General features: G+C 40.4%; 1 protein-coding gene across 3 annotated transcripts; it reads left to right on the forward strand.

The window, feature by feature from the left end:
• The first annotated feature begins 2371 nt into the window (after positions 1-2371).
• LOC119914029 (protein FAM222A) lies at positions 2372-23661 on the forward strand. 3 transcript variants are annotated; one of them, XM_038733003.1, is made up of 3 exons: positions 2372-2696; positions 12520-12685; positions 20543-23661. In XM_038733003.1, the coding sequence occupies exons 2-3, from the start codon at positions 12556-12558 to the stop codon at positions 21922-21924; spliced, it is 1512 nt and encodes a 503-aa protein (XP_038588931.1). In that variant the 5' UTR covers positions 2372-2696; positions 12520-12555; the 3' UTR covers positions 21925-23661. The 3 variants fall into 3 exon arrangements, with proteins under 3 accessions (XP_038588931.1, XP_038588930.1, XP_038588932.1); XM_038733002.1 differs by having other exon boundaries at positions 2373-2696; positions 12517-12685; XM_038733004.1 differs by lacking the exon at positions 2372-2696 and adding an exon at positions 2713-3072 and having other exon boundaries at positions 12517-12685.
• The last annotated feature ends 413 nt before the right edge of the window (positions 23662-24074 follow it).

Raw genomic sequence — 24074 nt, forward strand, 5'->3', positions numbered from 1 at the left:
TCCGCATGCCTGGCGCAGATGGAGCTCTTTATTAATGTCACTGCCAGGTTCATTCTGGTCTGATGAGAACCGTCTTAAGAGGGAGAGTGGGGCATCATATGAGGACATGATGACATGGTCAAAACAGAAAGATAATCAGGATGAGAGTATAAGAACAGTTACAGTCCATGCAGACTATGTGCATTCATAATATAAGCATACACATTCCTTTGTTACCAATTTGTTATGTTGTTTCAATAGAGCAAGACTACCATACTGTTATTGTCATGCTAATGAGCTCATTGTTTGAAAAGATCTAGCTGGTTCCAGGGTTTCAATTACATTCCTTGAAGCAATCCTAATAAGGTTTTTTTGTATACTTAAAGCTGTGTGTGTGTGTGTGTGTGTGTGTGTGTGTGTGTGTGTGTGTGTGTGTGTGTGTGTGTGTACATGTTTACAAATTTATAAATGTTGTTCTTGTATCTGTATGAGGATATTGTTGAGATAGTCCCTCTGCATGTGTTTATTTATCTAAATATCTTTAGTGTAGACTTTGGACACATCATTCATTGTTAAATGCATTTACACAGCCAATGGCGTAACTGTGGAATGCATGGCAAGAATACACATTTTTATGAATAAAAATCCAAAATGGTTGTGTTTGTTATTTATTACTTATGAAGTAAGCAAATACAAGTCTTCTGAACTCTTGTGCTTTGAATTACCTCTGAAATTAAGGCGATTTTGATTTGAATTGGCATATTTTTTTATATATAGAACACCTACCAGGAGACAAGAAATCATTAAATTAGCATACCATACCATACCATTAGCTAATTGAATCACTGAATGGAAATAAACAGTATTTCCACACAAATCTTCTTTCAATTTGTTCCTCACTGAAGATAACACACAAGCAGGTTAACAACTGAAGGGTGTCCCTAAATCACCCAACACCCTTTTTGTATCAGAAAGAAAATTTGTTAAAAGTAAGGGGTAATGGAAGTCTACTCTGTAATTACACTATAATGAATGTTGCCTGCTCTCTCAACAAGGCATGTCTGCACAGAAGGTGGAGGTCGAGCAAGGATTTCTGGATGATCCTCTTGCAAACTAAACAGTTGCTACATGTGGATTCTAGAGATTTAATAACGTATTTGACCACAGAGGGTTGGTAACATGTATGCAAAAATTCTCCTCAAGCACATGCTCAGACTGGACCATTATACTTTCAGTAAACTGTAGTATAGCCATTACGACATGCGATTAACTGGAGGACAATAACCCATCTCTGTCTTCAGTGTTCAATACAGGGACATTAGTTGGCATGGTAACCTCATTTGCCATCTGCAGGCCTCATTCATTCTGAAAAATGACACTGAGGAAGATGTAGAGAAACAATTTAATATTCTTTGAAACAGCAACAGTGGGTCAGGGTATATGTCAGCTGCAAGTCTCTTGGTGTGCACTTGATTGTGTTACTCAGAAAACATTTGCCTTCAAAGATCTGAATTCATAGCGGTTAGTTTCCATCATCACGTTTGTGGGGAAGATTTATTAGTGTTGGCTACTGAGTGAGGCGCTGCGTGTTAAATATTGACAAAGGGGTGTTCAAAGTGCAGCATTTGAGGATGTAGGAATGTATGTTGCCGTGTTTACACTTGGTTGGGTATTATGGATGCGAGGTCTCAGATGCTTATTTGAGGGTTGCTTTGGGCAGCTAACTTTCAACAGAAAAGCAAATAAGTGCAGAGGTGAGTGCTGCTGTGATTGATCTTCAGACATACCTACAGTAGAATTGGGCCGTTTTCAAAGCAGACATTCTTACATGTCATAGTAGGAGAAGCACATGTGTAACTAATAACATGAACACTGCTGTGACAATGGCATACCAAATTTGTTTTCAGCAACAAATCACGACTATCCTGAGATATTTCTAACCCGAGACAGGATTTGTAGTAGCCTAACATTAGTTATTTTCCTGTCAGGTCACATAATAATTAGCATTACTACTTTTACTTTAAATGATCCCAATCCAGTTCACATCTTCTCCTTCCCGATCCCCAGGTGATGGAGCTTTTTCTTCCAGCTCCAGCTAAGAGTTAATTTAAGCCCTGCTGATTGGCTGGGTTGTGATTCGAAACACATCTAATGTTACACATGTGTACCTTTCTTAATCGATCAGACGTGTAGGAGTCAAGATAGATGTTGTGGGCTAACATATAAGACGTTCTTCTCCTTTAAATGTTTCCGCGAAACAGCAACGTGCTTACTTTGACGGGGCAGGCATCACGGCAGCAGGCCGCCTTCTCTTTCATGCGATTGGCCGAGCCGTGGGAATATTCAAATTTAGCCTTGATTGATTGGCCCAGAGCCGGTTTTAACAGTGCAGGGGACTCATTTCCATTCCGACATCACTCTCTGTGGCACACACACAGGCTCAGCTTGGTGGGCTGCCGAGATGAGCTACAATCGGAGGCACGGAAAACACAATCGGTGAAAATATCTTTTTACACACAAGTGTTGAATAATGTCGAGGAAGTATAGTTAACCGAGCCAGCGTCATCAATGGATGTATCTCCGGAGGTTTCCAGCGCGCATCCCGAAATCAGTGGCGAGGTTGCTGTAGCAGAGGAAATACGCCTTCCGAGCAGGAGAACAACCAATCAGCCGTGGCGAACCAAAGATAAACAAGCCTTATGATAAGACAAAACTCTGTAAGGCATTGATTATATTCCTTATGTCCATCCTAATGTTCGGGGGACACTGTGTGGGCTCGTGGAAAATGTTTCCCAGTGCAGAAAATGTTTCGTCTGCTCTTCAGTTTTACTATCTGATTTGATTTTTTGATTTAACGGTAGCTGTGTAACTACCTGACAATAACGGAGTTAGGATAAATATTTAGGGTCGTAAAGGTCCTTCAGTGCATGATGGCAGGATTCGTCATGCATTGATTTTTTGGTCGACGGCGCTAAAGTGGTGAAAGATGCCCAGGGTGCACTAATGGATTAGGAGCGTCTCGCCCTCACTATATCAGTGTCCTGCCATTGGCTAATGTGTATTTATTTTTTATGGGCCGAGTCCAACTATGAGGTTTGTAATTTATATTAATTATACAGAGTAATTCTTGTGGTGGCAGATTATTCCCTAAAATGTATTAAACAGTTAAATATAGGAAATGTTAGGCCTAAATTGGCTGATATAATCGGAGTAAAAGACAAATCAATTACAAAACGTGTAGTTTCTAAATGTTTTTTTGTGTCTTAAAACTTAAATAGTCATGTTTTTCATCCCGAAATGACATCTTTGTTTGGATGATGGCTTTGCGCGCAGTGCAAGGCGCTTCATATGTCAGCATCTGAGTGGATAGTGGAAGTGCTTTGAAGTATATTACCGGTCATTCAGGGCTGCCTCTGAAGGTTTCCATTTCTATTGTCTAGAAGCCGGAGGTGGGATCATCGCACCTCACTGCACCGGTGGCAGCCGAGGTTGAAGGTTAGCCGCAGCAGAGGGGCCTATAGATTAGTGGCCAGGTGTGAAATTCTACCCTGCATGCTTTTCCTGCTTGTGCCAGATCCTTTATTACCAAGAGAGATGGGATGTCACAGCTTCCCACCAGAGGCAGAGAAGAAAAGCCTGCAATTTGATGTTTTATTGTCCTCTGTTTTTACTGGCTGAGTGAGAAAAGTAGTCCCCCCCCCCCCCCCCCGTTTATTTTTATTTTGAGGCATGTCACAATCAGGAATATTCTTATCTTTTTTTCTCATGATTTACTATAAAAATCATCAAATCACGTCATCGCTGCTTTTGATTTTGCTTTTGATGTCATAATACACATTTTAGTGCCTCGTTTCCCTTTCATCATAAAGTATATTGGTTAGCTTCATTCACTTTATATTCTACAGTTTTACTTAGCCAGTGAATGTCTGTTGCTGAATACTTTTCGTATAATCTAGACATTACTTGTGCTTTACCAATTGTGTTTTTAAATTATAGACTGTTAAACATATATAACCTTAATGGCATATTCATATTTTGTTTTTTTGTTTGAAATGTGCTTTGTCTTTGCCTTGGGTCTGAAGTTGTGTTGAGAGGCTTGTAAATGTGTGTCTTATTATGAGCAGTCCATGTGCAGGTATCCCATGGGGGTTTCCCCCTGATCTCACATCACAACCTAGCAGTAATTCCAACTCTGTCATTCGGCTGCCTGCTCCCCTTTGCTTTCTCAGGAGCAACACTGAGCTCTGATTTATTGTGAAGTTTCCCCAGGCTTGCTCCATGCCTACTAAATTACTGAATGGAGGAAATGGCGCACCACAAGAATGACCTTTTCTTGGATGACTATTACCCGGGCAAGTACAAGGACTGATTAAGGTCATGTCTTTTTCTTCCGTGTCATCCATAGCTTCACACTTAAGGCTAGTTAACTGTGCAGTAAGGTTTATGGTTAGGAGACTGAATGATAGGATGATGCAAAATACATATTGCACCCAACCTCTCTGGCCATCTTTTAGAAATAATGTCAGTGGCTTGGTTGCTTAGCATTTTCTCTCAATCACCTTTGGAATCACCTTTGTATCTGCTAAGATATGTCATGTGTAATTACAGGCAGCCTGCTATCTTCTGAAATCTGTCTAATTGGTCTTTTCATTCTAATAGGATGAAGGGATAGCGAGACAGGGGTGAGGGGTGGAAGGTTAAGGACTGGGCCCCTGAGGTCAGTGGGGAGGGGAAGCACTGCCAGGGTTATTTGGAGCTCCAGTATTCTTTATTTTTTCTACATGATGGGTCTCAGTCGTTGCATCAAGTCAGTGATTAAGCCTGCCAAATTGCAACTGATGCATTATCATTTGCCCCAAATAGAAAGGCAGCGAGATGATGACATTTTTAGTTGGTCCAGAGATCAAACACCTTTTTTTTTCCTCCCAAGAACATTTTGATGTTTCGGTGATGCATCAGAGAGTGCATCATTAGGTTATCTCCCACATTAGAGCCATACAGCCAGCGTTTTCTCTACAGTTTCTAATGAGTTTTATGTTTGCTTGAGTATTTTAATGACATGAAGGAATCAGTGACCCTTAACAGCGTGACAGTAAACAGCCAGGAGATTGGGGGTTGGAAGAAGTATCTGTATTGACACAGAGTCAGTTTTTCCTGTCATTTATGTCTTCTTCTATGGTTTTAACAACATTTTCCATGAGGGTGGTGGGTATAAAAGTCATTTCATCCGTGCCTGAGTTGACCGACAGATACAGTTTACATCATAATTTGATTCTTTTGAAATGGAACTTATCTTTCCACAAAACCTTCAACTCACTTTTTCACCATCTGTTTTCTTTGAAGTCAAGGTTTTCTAAAGGCTGGACAGCCTACCCGTAGCTCCTTGACAGCGTGTCTCAGTGTGCATACTGGGATACGGATAAGATAAGGCTCTGTTTACCCGCTAATGCTACCTTGGCATTGGCCAGACCTTACCCCATGCAGTGTGTTTCTTTTACCTTGGCACCATCTGTGGGCAAGGGCAGATTTGGGTCACTCTGAGGCTTTCTACTCCCGACCAAGTCTGTTCGCAAAGATAAGACTTGATTGTACAGCTTTGGCTTAATGGCTAAATTTGTTCTCAGCATTTATATACATATAAAGTCAGAAATTCTGTTTTCCAAAAAACAAATCCATGTTCAAACACTGGAGTATAACCTTGTGCATCTTCTGCCTCTTCACCAGCCATTTCCTCTTGGCATTATGCGGCATTTTGCACAAATTAAAGCTGGGCAGAGAAAAATGTGGACAAAACAAAAGAAAAAACCCCACCAGATATGTTAACTACTAATCATCATACCAGTACTATTTTTGAAAGGCTGACTCACAAAAATGCCGTATATTAACTCAAAGTTGTAGTAAATGATTAATTGTTTGTCAAAACTGTAAACCTCCTAGACAAATACTTCATGCTGGCAGTAGCTGTGGCTGCTGCTGAAATTAATGGTGCATGCGTTAATTCTTACGAGTTGGACAGTCATTCATACCAAACCATTTGTTGCTGCAGTGTTTACATGTAGGTGTTCGCTTCCACTGAAAATGTTGTTTGAGAAAGGTAGTCACTAGCTTGATGTGTCTATAGGGCTTCTTTGCACATAGTCAGCTGTGCTTTTTTGTTTAATTTTCTCACTCAGTTAAGCTTTTTCATAGTTGTATGATGCACATGCCTAAGTAAGTTGTGAGCAACTAACTGCTGATTGATGTCATTTTCATATATGAAATAAAGTCTTCACCCATCAGCTTAATTTCTCATCACACGTACATATATTATACATATACATATATTATAACCGCTTATACTGCTTTTGACAATAGATTTGTAAGGTGTCTTGATGAACACCATGTTTTCCTACAATAGAAAAGCCTCAAAGGGAGGCGGTTACATACAGGAGAAAAAGGCTATTGAAACATTGAAATAATATAGCTATGGCATAAGAGTTTACAGTGACAGACCACATTGGACACTGCATAAGCAAGTTTTAATGTATCCATTTGATCTTTGTCCAAGCGTGTGTGTCTTAGCAGTAGTGAGGAACTATGTGTAAGATAGTTTAGAGGCTGTTAAAGATTGTGAGTGGATGTTTGTCTGTTATCCAGTTGTGGACCTGTGATTTTTTAGAGTTTACCCACTCACGTGTATGCCATTATCTTTAACATTAACTGTCTTGTGATGGCTACGTGGAATTTTGCATGAGAGAAACAGCAATGTTAATGTTTTTTTTCTCCCAGACGCCTAGCCATTAACGCTGTATGATTTACACCCAGCTGAATGCTCTGGACATCTGTCTGAATATTGCCAAGCAATCGTATTTACATAAATGTTGTGCTTGCGCATGCATTGTATAGGAAACGCTTTTTAACACTGTTGTAATACCTTTTATAGGAGCTAATCTCAATGGAAATGAGGCTCATTGTTATCAGCCACAGGCCCTGAGTGTTGTTGCAGTGTGGAGCAGAGTGACTCCGGGTTGTTTGGTTATCCTGTATGTGAACCTTTGTATCATCTTTTTCTTTTTCTACAGAGAAGGAGAAGGGAGAAATCTGGTTCTCTCTTATATGCTGCTGTGATACCAATTATGCAAACTATTATAGAATTTAACCAGGCCAGCTCTTATCGGCTAATCCAGAAGTAATAGATTCTATTAAAAATGTATGAGGGGCTTGGGAGGGGGGGGGGGGGGGGGGGGGGGGGTATGTGTGTTGATGGGTGTATAGAGATGAATCCAGCAGCTGCAGCTCTGTCTAATTCTGTCTGTGTGTCAGACTACATGTGGTCAACATTACTTAGGCAGGTTCCTGCAGTGCCTACCTTGGAGACAGTATAAAAGCCATACATAATATACAGTTAATTAGATGGAAAGTGGATTGTTATTCATGGCCCATGTCATGTTCATTCAAAGAGTGACACTGCCTTTTCTCCTCTTTAATGACCAATTGCTCTTTGTTAATCATTTATTTCTTCCTGAATTAACCTTCTTTTTTTCTTTTTTGGGGGGGCGGGGGGGCTTTTGTGCTCTTTCCCCTTTTGCTTGTCTGCAGTTTCTGAGTGGAAGGAAAGGAAAAATATTAGCATAGCACTCACATGCTAATCCACCCAGAGAGTGAAAAGGGTGCTCGTCTTAAACCTTTTTCATTATCATCTAATTATTAACTGAGGATTCTGGGAACTGCTAACAGGAGCTGAGATGGCTCGGGTAGGGAGGTTGAGGATGTGTGTGTGTGTGTGTGTGTATCTTTTTTTGTGTCCGTTTCATGTTTGTTGAGAGGGAGGCTCTCTTTACAATTTGCTTCTATCTTCGCTCTGACCCTTGATGCTGCATGAAGACTGCAGAAGGTCAGGCAGATGCTCTTGTCTGAATCCCCGTATAATTTAAGGGCTATTCTTTTTTTTTTTTTTTTTTTATACGTATAGTGTATTTTCTGGGTAATGGTGCATAGCCAGCTTTATTATATCAAGAAATGGGATCCACATAGCCTAAATTGTCAGTTTAACTTAAGTCAGGTTTCCTATTACAGCATAAATATGAATGGTGCTAGTTTGATGACACTACATCAATAGTTGTCTGAAGAAATTAGCTATAGGATACCTTAGTTGTTGAAGAGATGTCATTAAAATTCACTTAACATTTTAGGCATCATCTATCCGCCCTTATACTAAAGCCATTATAAAGTCTCTCCATCGCTGCCCTCATCGCTCTTCAACTGACCTTATTTTCCCACAAAGTTCCATGTCCTGATCCCAGGACAGGCGACACATTAGAAAATGTTCGATGGACTGTACACCACAAGGTCTTTATCTCCCTGGCAGGCCCTCAGCGGACCACATCCATGCTGCTTATCAGCCGCATGGATGTCGCCTGAGTGTGGCGAGGATTAGAAGTCCTTGCAGCTTAAACTTTGTGCTCTTTTCCTTATTATGCATGTAAGAAAAGTCCTTGAATACACAAACATGTGAGACAATGCAAGTACCAGAGTACATGCTTTGGACGACACATGAGAAGTGAGACATCTGGTTTTATAACCTCCTCCATAAAGATCCTTGAACTTACGGCTGGACAATAAAACAATAATTATCACGATATATTTTTTTTCAATAACTATATAACAAATGTTCAATAAATATTCAATAAATGTTTGAATTTATTTGAATCATACAAATTAGGATTTAATTTTTTCATTAAGATCTTTATTTTGTTGAGGAAAAACAACTTAATTTTACTCATGCATATTTGTTAAGAAAGATTATATCATCATATCATCAATTGTTTTGAATGTTCTACCTAAGTGATTCACTGTTTTGCATCAAGTGTTGACCATAAAGAAGAGTTTAAACAACAATTAACCATCAGGTTTCCTCAACTTTCTTCAACTTCAACTGAAAGAAATAACGATTTGATACTTATCGTGATAATTATTGATATCGAAAGATATGAAACTTTTTATTGTGATAAAATTTTTGCCCATATCGTCCAGCCCTAGTTGAACTATGCTGCCATTTTAAGGAGGCTGGAAATTACTTTGCAGTTTTCATGCACCTAATTTCTGTATTATCAGCCACGCACTATTGGAGCGTGCTGTATGGAGAGAGGTCTTGAAATGACATTGTAAGAAAGTGCAAGACATAAAACTTTTACATTATCTGGGAGGGCTGGATAGTTGATATTGCGTGCGAACTTAGCCCAGATAATATCATGCATTCTGGGATCACTTTGATCTCATATCTCCCTTCCCTTTTTTGGGTGCTTCCACTCAAGAGCAAGAAGGCAATTTTAAGCTTAAATTTTCAGAAAATCTCTTTAAATTTAAAATTTAGATAGCGGGATGAAAGAAATTACTTGCAACACTTGTATTTCTAGCTCCCTTTTTCCGCATTCAGTGAAACTTTTTTCTTTAAGCCACTGCTGGCCTCTCCTTGAATTATAATGCCTTCCTTGATGTATTTTATTCCAGCTGCAAATTATGGGAGTAATGGAAGGTATTTCAATTCATGTCTCATTTTTCTGCAAGTGAAGGGATTTCCCTGGAGATACCTTTTCTCCCTTGTGTTCATTCTGTGTTGTCGGCACCTCCCTCTTGTCAAATGTGTGGTAATGGAAGGGTTGTTGTGAAATTGCCATTATTTTCAAAATGGAATCTGACCATACCGAGGCTTTTAGCTCTTCATATGTTTGTGCTCAGACGAGACAGGTTGCACTGAGCAGTTTGAAGTGGGCTTGTCACCAAGGGACAGATGTTGAGCGGAGGAGGGGAGCGGGTATATGAGAAAGGGAAGGGTGAGGGAATCTTTTTTTGGTTGACACCTCAGTAAAATGAAAGGCACTCTGTCTCTTTTTCCTTTTGAGGCGAACATAATCATGTTTCTGCAGCTCGTCACTGAACACTCTGTTCTGTGGTTGACTTGCTTTAGCTGCCCTCTGGACCCTGAGGGAGAAATGAAAGCAAAAATCCAAAAGAACCTTAAAACCAAACAAGAAAAAGAGGCAGTCTGACAGCTGTGTGCTGCAGGCTTATATTAGTCTTGTTGGGGACTACTAATACTGTTTCTTTCTATTTGTAATCATTGCCTTTATTAAATCCAGTCTGTGATTATTATTATTTTTTGCATAGATTGCAGCTGTCTACAAGGTAACTGACTCACTTACAGTTTTTAGTTTTGCAGTGCTAGCATTCAGATTTGGGGACTTTCAGATAATCAAAGAGAATGTCAAATGAGAAATATTCCCTCAGTGCCTGGCTTTATCTCCAGAATGATTGCTTCAATCAGCACAGCTGTGGAGAGGTCCCGTCTTTTTCAGACAAAGCCTCTAATTTCCTCTGACAATATTTAACTCTGCAAACAGCACGGCCTATTTTAGGTAGCTGTTTTTGGCTTTCTCTGCTGATCAATAAGGCCATAAATTTATGGAAGAAAAAATCCAGGTCTCAGGGATAATTACAAATTGAAACACACAGCCTGAGGCTACAGGAGGCCCTGTAAATGATTTGTGTGATTGCAACCGACAGAACAAGGTTGATAACAGGAAAGAGCCATCATAACAGCCAGGCAGAAAGGAAGTGATGAAGTCCTCATTAAGTGATATTACTTTTTTGAATGTACAATCTCAGCAGCTCAGCTCCTCTCAGCAAAGAGGGGCTCCTGAATTTTAATATGGTAAATGGACCCAAGTGGTTGCAGAGTTTTAGATATGTAAGCTACTCAAGTAATGTGGAAAAAATGTTTTTGAAAGAGGAGATCCTCCTATGGGGTTTTAAGTGTTCTCTAACAGCAAGCTTGCAGTTTTCCTCCAACATCAAACTTGACATTTGATGCAAGAGTTTAAATGTATTACATAAAATTTGACGTTTTCCCAGACTTAAAGTTGGCATCTACTTTCTTTCCATTGATCCTCGAAACTATGTGGCAATCACAGAAACGTTTAAAACACATGCGAACAGAACTGGTGGGGGATTAATTAGTCTCTTGTGAGGTCAAATTTTTTGAGTCACGCCAGCTGAATCACACTGGATGGCAGCCTTGGTCTGTTAGTTCATCCACCCCCTTGCCCGAGACTCAAATATCTCAATAGCTGTCGAATTGATTGCCAGGTAATTTGGTACAGACGTTCACGGTTCCCAGTGGATAAAACCTATTGAATTTGTTGATCCTCTGACTTTCTCTCTAGCACAACCACGAAGTTGACTTGTTTGTTTATTTGTGTTTGATGGATTGCAATGAGGATGTCGGTACTGACATTCAAACCATAATTTTAGCTTTCTAATGTGGTAATTAGTATGGTGAAAGTAGTTAACATATACCTGCTAAACAACAGCATGCTAGCCATTGTGAGCATGCTAGTTCAAGGCACCGCTGTCCTCAGGTATAGCCTCAAAGAGTATGGAAGATTTTATTGGACTTTAATATTTGTAACCCACAGAAAACAATCCACAAATGTGTACAATGATGCGCAAATATTTCACTATTCACTAATATAGCTGCAATAGGGCTAACCCTCAGTCTTGGGTTGGTTGGGAACGGCACCCCAAGATAGATCTCCAGTATTGAGTTGTCATGTAAACCCTACTCATGAGCCTTACAAAAATACAACGGAAAATGGACATTGACTGTACTTTTGAGGACCGTAACCTTATGCATAGGGTTTACAATAGCTCCTACAAACAGTAGGTACAACAGTACTTTCAAATAGTCTATTTATTTAAATATAAATGTAAAACAAATACAGTGATAAAGTATTCAGTAGTAAACTATATACACTTTTTTATATATATACAGCAGAAGTTGTTGTCTCCTACAGATGACCCTGGGAACTGCAATGGATATTCTTACAACTCATGAGAGGCAGTGTCGCTACCGCCACTGGCTGGTGTAGCTAATAAACTGCTCTCACATTTACAGATCTTTGTGGTACAGAGTTGACAAAATTCCACAAATGCGTAAAAAGGAAGTCACAAATGTAACGTGACCTGCAAATTGACAGGAAATGATCTTGAAAACTTTTTTGCATGTAAAAATAGATCCACAAATGCGTAAATAACACTTTGTATGTGAAATAAAAATATGTGTGTACAGAGTAAATTGTACATATTTGCAAATTGCACTGTATTTTTATGGATATGATTTTACACAACACAAATGTAAAAATACATGTTTTGGGTAGTGAGATATTTGTGGATATTTTTTTACAGATCTCCGCAGTACACATTGGACAAAATTCCACAAATGTGTAAAGTTACAAATGTAACATGACCCACAAATTGACAGAAAACAATATGCAAATGTAGAAAAACTGTTTAGTGTGTAGAAATCACTCTGTATTTTTGTGGATATGATTTTACACATCACAAATGTAAAAATACATATTTGTATATAGTGAAATATTTGAGCATCATACTACACTTTTGTGGATTGTTTTCTGTGGGTTACAAATATTAAAGTCCAATAAAATCTTCCATAAAAGAGCTGCTACCAAAGCTATAGAAGTCTTGTTTTTTTCCCTTTAGCAGGTTTACCCAGGCTGTGTGCAGCCCCAGTGAACTATCATGCTGGCCTGTATCCAGAGACGGCAGAACCTCTCGTCGCAGCGTCTGGCGTGCACACCCAAAAGCCTTGATGTTCAACCACCGCCCTTACTGCTGTCAGTACCACCACTGCAGCCGCACACCCACAAAGGTGAGTTTATATCACACAGGTGAAGACAGGTGGCAGAGAGGACAGACAGCAAGCACTGTAACTAAAAACACACAATCTACACAGTAAGGATCTTGTTCAGGTTCCTGAATTAATTTTTAATCAATCATGTTCAGCTTGGCATTGCCTCCAAGTGCACATAAAGATCATGCGTGGTTTCAGCGGTGCCCTGAGATTTTAGCTGAATTAGAATAATGGGCCTCTCGGTGATGATGATGCCTGTTAATTGGGCTACTAATCAGTGTGCTCCTGCAGTGCAAAAGCAGGGAGGTCAAAGTGGACTCTGAAATTACTGAGTTAATCAACTCTCCCATACAGGGTTACTAATGATGTTCACATTTGTTGCATACAGTGCTCCATGTCAGTGTTATTTGACCTTCATCTTTACTGATTAAACTGCAGCCATTTTAAGGTTGAGTGGGCGTCTTTGGGACTAACCTGGACTGACATTTGCAATTAGTTTCCTTTGACTTAATTGATTGAATGCGACATGTTTGCAGATTTAGTTCGTGGTCTGATACTGCTTTGTTTATGTAGGTTACTCTACATCCATATTGTCTGTGCAGTGCTCCCAATTGTATGTCTTTTTCTTCCTGGACAGTCTACATTCACATAATGAGATCATAGTACCACAAATGAAGTTATTCTGCTGTGGTTTCCTTTTCACGATTGCTTTAAAAATCTGCTGATGCTTTATACTTCTATGCTGGGTCTGGTTTGAAGCTATATTGAATATCTCTAACTACTTACAGTTTAATGGTTTAGCTGGATGTGTATTGCAGTCTTGTATGTAATAAAACATCTTATTTGGTCCTTTTTAGATGTTTTCTTTTCTTTTTGGTATGGGTGATGCAGTATGTTATGTTTTGGAGCTTGTGCTGTCAAATTTCATGTGTTTTTATTTGGACCCATGGAAGCATATAATCTACCACACTGCAGAAGCTACGGCACGGCTCACTGTGTTTCATAGAAAGCAACAGCATGAACATATTGACCAGCAGCATTGTGTACATTTCGATTTCTCCTGACAGAATCAATCACCATTATTTGCCTATCAATGTGTGCTTAGACTATATGACATATGTGCACTCTTGTCTGCAAAGCGGGTCGGGATTATCTTATCTGACTCATCATGTTGCCAGTAATCGTTTGGGTTTATTTCCACAAGCCTGTGCTTTCTCATACAGGATATCTTTGTTCGTCCATCACTATACAAAGTTTAATCGTCCATGGAGAGTGAATGAGTACTGTAAATGTAGGTTTGGGATGTATGCGAAGTATAGAAGGCACAACATTTTTCAGATTTAAAGACCCTGTAATTATCAGATTACAGTGAGGTTAACCAAACACCTACACAAACAGGTCCTTTTACTGATTCTGAATAATTAGACCTATTCTCAGGTTGAACTTGGGTGGAACCATACTTCCAGTTTTCTGAGGTCACCCAAACTCCATATACCTAAAAGAACCATAAATGTTTTCTTGATCTAACAGTTGCAACAAGACTAACAGGAAGATGTCAGTCAAGTGCAGAGTACAAATAACCACAGGGCGACGAGGTCTAGTCAGCCAAAATAAGTGAAAACGCCTGTGTGGTGGTGTGACAGACTGTGTAGTTGATTGACAAAAAGCGTTTCACATTATTTCTCCCTGATATACTTGTAGCCAAGAATTGTGTATCCATCTGTACTCATATTTGAAACTCCTTCTCATCGCAGTCCATCTTTCTCTTCTGTCTCTTTGTCATCTTTGCTATTTAATATTAATTGGGAATCAATGGTGCACTCGTCTGCTAAACGCTGGAACAGAAGGGCCTAGCTGCCTCAAGCAGAACCAGGGGTGCATTTCTTATTCTCTTTACTTGCAGGGCCTCCCCCTCCCTTGAGTTTTATGTACTGCGACTGTATGTAGTGCAGCTCCCTCCAGCTCTAGCCTGACATTTCAAGCACAACCACAGGGAATAAACTGCTGATGGGAGCTCAGTCTGTGTGGCCCAGGCTCCCTTCATTAAATGAGTCGTTGTTGGACTGAGTTAAATAGGGACAGTCTTTAGTTGCTGCTGCACTTTTGAAAGCCATTTCCATTTTTAGCTATCAATAAATGGAAGGCACAGGACGTGAAAGCTCTCTGCGGTACAAACCAATGTGAAAGTTTTCTGAGAAACAAGGGTTATAAATTATGTGATGAGAGTGAACGAGAGCTCTTCTCTTCTCTGCTATCTCCGCTTGAAAGTGGGGGCTGGAAATGCTTTTTCCCACGCTGCTGGCCTGTGCTCGGGTCAGCTTTGAGATGGGGAAACTTTGCCCAAGCTGGGCCAAGTGGCACAGAAACAAATGAGGAGTGACACTGGTGCAAAGGAGTATTCGCCAGAGCCTCTTCGAGCACACATAACTAAGTGTTCAACCCTGAGGTTACCCTGTTCTGTGAGCACCCTCCATGTAGAGATTACTGACATGGAAAGCGGAAGGCATGTGAAAATGGGGGTGAATGTGTGTGCATTTGCGGAAGAAGATCGTGAATAGAGAGGTTAGTGTGAGTGAGATTTAAGAGCATATGTTCTGGTGTCAGGCAGCGAGTCCTGTGAGTCCACTTCACCCCTCTCTGTTTAATGGTCCTCTGGTTTTCTAGGTTGAGTAAACCACATGGAGGCTGGCAACCTTCTTTTACCCCATTGGAGATTTCTATAGGTCTGTTGACATAAGAAAAGCTGCTTACTAGTGATACTTATTAAATCTGAAAACTGAAAGTTATTCAGGGACAAACCCAGTGAATTAACTTTCAGTTTTCAACTTTGAGTTTCAACTTTGAGTTTTGGCATTGTTTTGGTTTAAGGAAATGTGTACAATATGGTTCATGTAACCAGTTGTATCAACTCTGTTTCTAACAGCAGCAGGTAGTCGTATTCAGCAAACAGCCCTGATAAACCACTACACGCTACCTGCCGAGCACCAAATGGCAGACACAACAAAATAGCCAACATTACTAGCTGGTGATGAATGTCAAACATTAAGCAAGCTAACATTAATGACTCGGATATCATCAGGTGGCAAAAAAATAGGACTCCAACTGAATGCTAATGTTACTTCGCATCTGCTGGATGTGGAAATAGGCAACTGTTAACTCTTAACATGTTCACAATAGAGTTGTGAAGTAGTGCTGGTATTTTTCTCCTTATGGTATTCCCATTTCATATTACTTAATGCTATTTATGATTGAAACATAGATAATGTAACTACGCTGTAGAATTTAAAGTTTTAGTTTGAACTTTGTTTCTGAGAAATTCATGTTTTTTTGTCCGTCATTGCAGACTGCTCTAAACACTACAATACCCATTTGCCATGGAAAAGAAGCCAGAGGAATTTACAGAGAATCTGCAAGTAAAATAATTACTGCAGCCAGCCGTTTTCTCAACAACAAAATTCTTAGCAAACGTACATGTGCACAAGAGTGGCACATGTAACAGAATTTTTGCTTTGTGACAGGATATTTCTTGCCAAAATGAACTTTGGGAGTCGTAGTTAACTTATCATTGTATAATTTTTTTGAACTCTTATCACCTTGTTTATGTACACCCTATGTGTACACCCCACTGGCCAAAAATCCAGATTTAATCTGTATTGACCGAATGTTTGAAATGTGAATCAAAGTTGGAAATGTACTGAAATAATCCACTAATAAACAGCTGAATATAATTTGCATATGATGATAGCCAAAATAAATAAATAATAAATAAACAACAGAATTTTCCTTTCAATGTATGGCCTGAATTGAGATTGAGAACCCAGCAGCTGCTAGTTGTGGTGCTAATGCTCTCTCTAACCAGCAGATAGTCACTTGCAGAAGCTCGTCTGAAAGAGATGAATGAAGTCTGGCGCAATTAATTACATGGTTCTAATGACTGGGCTTATTGGGCCAATTGTGTGCATAGATGGGGTTGTCATGGTAACAGAGACATAGGTTTTAAATGTGTTGTGAATGTGCTGAGCTCAGTCCCTTGTTATTAGGGTAGGCCAGAGTATTTTATATATCAGGATTATTGGTGTGGTAAACAACTCTTTATGCCTGCTGACAAGCTCTGTTCTGTTATTAATTGACTGCTCTCAGTGCCATGCTCCTGCTGAGGATTTGACGCTCGCAAACATGTTAGTATTCTCGATAACTCTTCAGCATAACATCCGAGGCCTGCGGGATTTTTGCCCAGTAGTTCTGCCAACATGTATGGATATTAACATGGAATCATGTTGAATCCTTATGTTGGCCCGCTGGGTATGTAATGGTTGGAAGCCGTGGTTTTGGAAACGCAATGAGCTTGTCCAACTGCCGTTTTCAGCCCTGCCTCCGGGGCTTGTTTTGCCCATAAATTAGTGATTAACTCAAACTGCAAACTGGGGGGGGGGTGACCACGGGAAAAAGATTAACCAGTTTAAAGTGGCGGAAAGCATTGAGTGGGATAGAATAGTGGTAGAATCAGGGTTATAAAATACCATATATATATATATATATATATAATGTCTAGTGGTGATTGAGAACTTATAATAATTGGCTCCCCACCCCCAACTGTTTCTGTCTATGCACGTCCTCTGCATGGAAAGAGGAAATCAGGATTAGGTGTTTCCTGTGAAAGTGTGCCAGTTTTGCTCAGCATGGTGCCACAACAGTCGAGCAGCATGTTTAATGTGTGGAGCCCCTTCCAACCGAGAGAAACCTACAAACCTCACTAGCGGGACCATTAAATCTATCAATCTAGAGTTGTGGATGCAACACACATCCGTATCATTATGCTGATTTTTGAGGAAAAGAAAAAAATACAAACAAGCTTTTCAATCCCACGTAACCCACTTCAATCAGCCCTGTCTAAAAGCAAGTGGGAGAAAAAAATGTTAAGGGTCAAAGAATTAAAATTTGTAAGCGCTGCATGATGCCCTCAGCCAAGGTTGCTTGCGAAAAGTGGCTGTTATTTTCTGTGCTGTTTTTTCGTCTGCCTCTGTGCCTGTGCTCTCTGTCAGGGCTGGAGAGTGAAACAGCGTGCAGTCTGCAGGTTCAGGGTGATTAAGTGCTTCAGGTCAGACCGATAATTATCTCTGCCGTTCCTTACCTGACAACACACAGCTGCCATTTCCCGGTTGTCATGTGAACATACTTGTATTTGTTTTAATTTCTCGTCTTTATTTTACACCACTGAATTTCGCTGTGTGACTCCAGAGCTTGTCAATAAAGACAGACAGGGAACCATGTCACATGAAATTTACAGTTGGCGAAAAGATGACTTGTTAATATGTTTTATTTATATTTGTTACAGAATTAAACACGGAAGCCCTTGGGATCTTTTAATGGCAAGCAATAATCTCATCTCCTAAGGTGGTCCCAAGTGAAAACATTTAAATTTACTTGCTCATACGTTTTTGTGCTGCAATTCAAATGCCTAGGATTTAAAAGAGCCAAATAGCTGACTGAATATAATTATTGTTGCATAATAATAAGTAAGAAGGTTAGGGTGGGCTTCAGCTCTTGTAGTGCCAGATTGTAATTAACAAACCACACATTTAAGCACTACTTGACTTGGGTGTGTTTTGCAGGAAGGCCTTGTAAAATGAGCAAATATTGTGAAGAATGACTTCAAGATACACTTCTATGACTGCTACCACGTGTTTTGGGAAAGCCACAACTGACTGGTAAACATGATCCACTGTGTGCAGTTTTCTTCCATTTAGCACCCACTGGTGTTAAAGTCCTCAAGATTGAAATAATTGCCTCTGGTTGTGATTTAGAGCAGTTTTCAATGCTGATCATGGTGTTTCTGATCTCAGTTTTAACTTCACATTACCCAGCAGTTGTGCTTCTGTCAGGATCAGCTAAAATGATCCCTTTTTTTCAATGCGTATGTGACACAGTAGTGGTCCTCAGATGATAAATATGTGAATGCAGAGCGGGGAAGGCTTATTTGCTAATGAGGTTTCCATAGTGCCACATTAAGGCAGCCGCAGAGGGAAGTGCAGCTGTGTTGTGTCTCCATGGCTCTGACAGGGCTGTAATCTCTGGACTAACAATATCAGACACCCTGTGAAGACGTGTTAGCATTCAAAGCGTTTGAAGTGTTTGCGGAACAGCAAGCCAATCGCGCCACGCAGGGCTTGACATTGACATTTTTTACCGAAAAACAAACACCAATATATTTGTTTTGCTAAATTATGTATCTTTGGTAATTAAGCAATGTTATCCAATGCTGGGGTTCTCATCAAAGCTCCCTTTCAGGTGGATGTGAACCTCTTCTACTTATCATTTGTGGTCATAAATATTCAGCTTTTAGCTAAAGGCCAGAATTTGCAGCTGCTTTTTACCTCTTTCACCATGAGTGGGATTATAGGGAAACCAGAGAAGAGGGAGCACACATCTTGATGTTGTATCCAGTTTAAACACCTCTCCAACATCCTAGATGTCGTGGTTTTCTATAGCAGCACTACACTGTGATACATAATAAGCAGTGTTTTGCTTTGTTGTATTTCTCTGTAGAATTCATTCATGCTCCTGGCACCATGGTGCTGTTCCTTCTGCTCTGTTGGGAGATTGCTGGATGGATTGAACACTCCACTGTGCCTCTTTCCTCCATTTTAAACACCCAATTTATTTCTTTCATGAGATGGATCTTGTAGATTGAATCATTTTCACAGTCGGGAGGCTCACTGTAGGCCTGAAATGAAATGAACTCCCAAATCAATTTCAAATGGGAACAACAAGTAAGCTCTCCCCTGCATCGCTGGAATTGGTTTTGTTATTGAAAATGAAATGAAGTGTTTTGTTTTTATTTTTCGCCCTTTTATTGCAGATTATAGCCTTGTTCTTTTGCCTGCTATGATTTCCACCAAGCCTGATCTAGGTTAATTTCAGTGCCTTTTCTTTTTATGTCAGGAAATTCCATAAAAGTGTCGCTCTGAAAGGTGGCGGTAATTTCTACCAGGTGATTTATTGTTTTTAAATGGGCCGCGTTTTCCCACCTTTCCTTTGTCGCTAGGAGTTAAGCAGCCATGAAATTGCCTGAATAATAGTGTTTAAATCCAATCTTGGTTTGTCCCTTCAGCTTTCCCCACACACAATTCAATCGACGGTGCTCTTGGTGATTGCTCTTTTTCCATCAGCATCAACTTTTCCTTCACAGTTCTTTTTTTGGCTCCAAGTTTCTACAGCAGAATCAGATCAGGTTCATAAAAGCATAAAGTGGAACAAAATTTTCACAGTCAGGAACTGGTAATGCTCGACTGATTACATAGTTATGGAGAAACAACCAAAAACGAGGTGTGGATCAGCTTGGAAGAGTTTTAGCATTTAGGTAAATTAATGAAATATTCATCAGTAATCTTAGAAATGACTAACTAAGCTTATGCTAAGGTGTGTTCCAATTCTCTTTTTTTTCTTGTTCATTTTTTTAAGAAAGCTACAAAAAAAAACCTTTTGAAATGTTTTACAGTTTACTACAGTCAGTCAGCCCACTTGGCTCCTGCTGTGGTTTGACGGCTAAATATCAGCAAATGAGTCTTATTGGAGCCATTTCAGTAAAATTCGGTCCTCTCCCCTCTGCTGCTGCTGCCACCTCTTGTCTTTTGATTTCCCAGGGTAAACTAATTTTAGGTTGAACTAAGTCTAAATTAATTTCATTAAGAACTGATCACACCATGCTGGAGGTGTTTCCCTCCTTTGAAATTAGTTTATATGACATGTTGATGCCACTATTACCTAAAAGAGGTTTGAGATTGAAAGGAAAAAACAACAGAAAAGAGATGGAGGCACGATTTCTCCAGGTTTGCTTGAAGAGTAATCACTAGTTTCTGTGTGCTCTCTCCTCAGGTGAGCCAGCCTCCATGATTTCTCGGTACCCCTCTCCTGCAGAGTTGGATGCTTTTGCCCAGAAGACCGCCAACAGCCCTCTGTCCATCAAAATCTTTCCATCTGACGTCCGGGTGCCACAACATAAACAGCTTAACAAAACAGTCAACGGCTTAGACACCACAGGCCAACGCTATAGCCCCTATTCACACCCATACTCAGGAGGCTACCAGGGTTTGCTGGCCATCCTCAAAGCCTCTGTGGTGGTCAAAGGTGTGGTGAAAAACTCTGAGGGCAAGAGGACTAAACATGCAAACACCAAGACTTCTGTGGCACCATATAATAATCCTCTGAATAATGGTTACACAGCCAGACACGGGCATAAGGCCTATCATATAAGCTCATGTAAGCCTCCTGATGTTCCCATTGAGACACTTTGTTCTAGCACAGGGATGGCCTCCGGAGATCAGAGGCTGGCCCCCCAGTCTGAGCTGGCAGAGGTTCAAAGCCTGATGAGGCAGATGAGCAGAGTTTCCCACAGCCAGGCCCTGCAGCTGGGGGGAGAGGCTCGAGCCAGCCCCTCTCTGCAGGCTGTGGCTGCGGTTGCACATTCAGACTCAGACTTTGTCTTAGGAGTGCCGCCCCAGAGCAGCCTGGCGTTCACTGGGGCAGTGATACCTACACAGAGTGCAGACATAGCCAAAGCCGGGTACTTAGAGAAAGGAGACTACGCAGTGTGGCAGCATAAACATCAAATACAGCAGCAGCCCTATCAGCAGGGAGCAGTGAGGATGTACAGTGTGAGTAACAGTGCTCAGAGGCACAGAGCAGCAGAGGCTGGCCAGCCTCCTGAAACCTGCCTCCCTTTGGCGTGCTCCTCTCAGCTGTCATATAGGCCACATCCTGCCAGTGTGGGCGCTGGGCGGGAGCGAGTCAGCGGCTCCTCTCTGAACTGTGCCGGCATGCAGGAAGAGTTTTCTGTTGGACAGTACTTCGCCCCTCTCTGGGATAGTGTTGTGGCCACCCCTAATAGCGACTGTTATACTTCTCAGGTGCTGGCAACAGGTACATGCGCAGCCCGGCCTAGAGACCTGGGGCTCTCCCATCCCCATCTCCACCCAAACCGCCATCAACACCACCACCCGCAGCTGCGTCCTCCTTTTCCTCTTCATACCCAGGCCTACAGCACAGACCAAAACCTCTGTTGTGTGCTGCCTAGTTCTAGCCTGTGCCACGCCGCAGTACTTAGCAGCAGCCTGCAGTCTCTGGAATGCCTCATCAGTGAGATCCACCCTCCCTGCATCAAAGAGCGCATGCTGGGCCGTGGGTACGAAGCCATGGGGATGCCTCAGCTACTGGAGCACCACCAGCAAACCCACATCCAGCTTCCCGTCTACAGATAAGACGGGGTGATGCTACACAACGGGACGCAGAAGTGACAAACCTTTTATAGATGAAGGAAGTGTGACAGTTTAGACATCTATGACAATGAGACATGCCTTTTTGGTTTGTGCATGTACTGTATTTGTAGAAGGCTTTGTGTTATAAGCCAGAAGAGGTAAATGATAATCATGGCTTAAGATACAGGTTTATCTTATGGACTTTTCATGTTTTATTTTTATATCTTAAAATGCCAACAAATATGCTTGCTGTTCCTCATTTAATACTGATGCTGAGCACCTAATCAGAATTTCCCCTTATATTTGAACATGAACTGTGTAATTGCCGGTATATCCTCTCTAGGCCTTTACAAATATGGAAACTTACTGAACTGATAAAATCATTGGTACCCTTATAAAACATTTACTTGAAGGATGGCTGGTAACAGTTTTTGTGAATACATTGTATATTCTTACATAAAATGGCTTCTTATTTGGGAGGGAACACCTCTTAATTGTTAACTGAACTTTTGGTTGTCTGCTGCTTTGCTGTGGATTTAGTTTTGTCCACTTTTTGTTGACATACGCAGTGCCCCAGCTTCTGCAATGTGATGCAAATTTCCTGGCCACTGTATGGGGAAACATTTTGATCACTTGCGTACAAATGTGATTTTTTTTTCTTGTTGTTGTTATGCAGTTATTTAAAGTTATGAGATTTAAAATCTTAATCGATTTAATGTAGTCACGCTCAGCACAATGTAATAGGACTGTTGCATATCCAAATCAACACTGTGGCAAATCAAGCCAGACCAAGCAAGATGTGCCCTTTGGTTGTATTTTTAACATTTTAAGAGGTTGTGTGGACATTTCTTCAATTAAATTTTTTTTTTTTTTTTATGGAAGGTTGTGACACACAACACCTGCGTATAATGGAGTGCCACATTAGCAAGCAGGCCACCTGAATCATTTACAATATCTTCTTTGTAGGGCTATATTATATCTGATGGTGTGAGATGTATGACTGAGTAGTTCTTTGTGTGTCTGCACTGGTTCTGTAATACTATTTATTTATGTCAGCCTGTTGAGTTATATGGCAAACCGTCTCTATAATTATAAAGTGCAATTATTATATATGAACATGTGAGCGCTCTCCATGAAGTATGTTGTTGAAATAACTACATTTTGCAATGTATGACCCTAATCCCTCACCCTTTTTTGCCTCTTCTTAATAAGGATTGTCAAGTAAATTAAATTTTCTAAACCCAGCAAATAGTTTGTGTTATTACGTATCATCAGTATCTGCCCGACATGCAGCTGAGAAGACGGCATTATGTTCATGAATGATGAACTTGTGGAAAGATGAGACATTTTTCTGGTGTTACTGCAAAGGGATTTAAGGCTTAACCATCGGGCATGTCTTTCTTTTTTTTTTTCATTCATAGATCTCCTTTTATTAAGATCTATCTTTTCACTGGAGGTTTATGTGATGCAAGTCAATCCTTTACTGAAATATATTACACTGGTTCCTCTATAAATGACGCAGGTTGAAATTAATAATTTAGTTATCATAGTGAATTATGTGAGTCTAAATGGATGGCCAACGCTTGAGGCAGAAGCCACTGAATACTTCTAAATACATATATGTAAATAATATACAGGCCTTCTTATATATTACATTTGTACATGAAAAATACATGTTTTGTTTAAGGGAAATCTACAAGAATATTACTGTTCACATTAAATAGAAATGGGCTTGCTGTTACCCAGCTGTTGAATTGCTGATCTTTGATGGCGGCGTACCTGCACCTCTTATTTTGCTGTATTTGTCTTCCTAAATTAGATGCTATAGCAGTAATCTGGTTTAGGTCACAGTAGACATAAAATGCACACCCATTTTAAGTAGTCTATTACAAAACAAATAACCTTGATGGCGTGAATAATGGCATTAGATGCACTGTTGGGAATAAAACTGCAATATTCAATTGATTACCTCATTGCAGATAACAAATATTGCAGAATTAAAGGTCAGTGGCTTTGTCATTGAGGCATTGTTGTGAATGATTTCCTGCCTTTAGCCTATTGTGTCCTGGCTTAGCTTGGAGCTTTTCCATCCTATCTATCAGTCAGGACAGGCCAGGCCGCTCTGCTGATAAACCTACAGGATTACAGACATG

The sequence above is a fragment of the Micropterus salmoides genome, unplaced genomic scaffold (genome assembly GCF_014851395.1).
Source record: "Micropterus salmoides isolate LMB-PRFRI ecotype aquatic unplaced genomic scaffold, ASM1485139v1 Ms_hic_scaffold_20, whole genome shotgun sequence".
NCBI lineage: Eukaryota > Metazoa > Chordata > Actinopteri > Centrarchiformes > Centrarchidae > Micropterus > Micropterus salmoides.

Bases quoted from the DNA above. Each gene is read 5' to 3' on its own strand.
- LOC119914029 (XM_038733003.1), top strand. From the start codon at position 12,556: ATGCTGGCCTGTATCCAGAGACGGCAGAACCTCTCGTCGCAGCGTCTG. The intron at 12,686-20,542 runs GTGAGTTTATAT...CTCTCTCCTCAG, and splicing joins GCAGCCGCACACCCACAAAG to GTGAGCCAGCCTCCATGATT.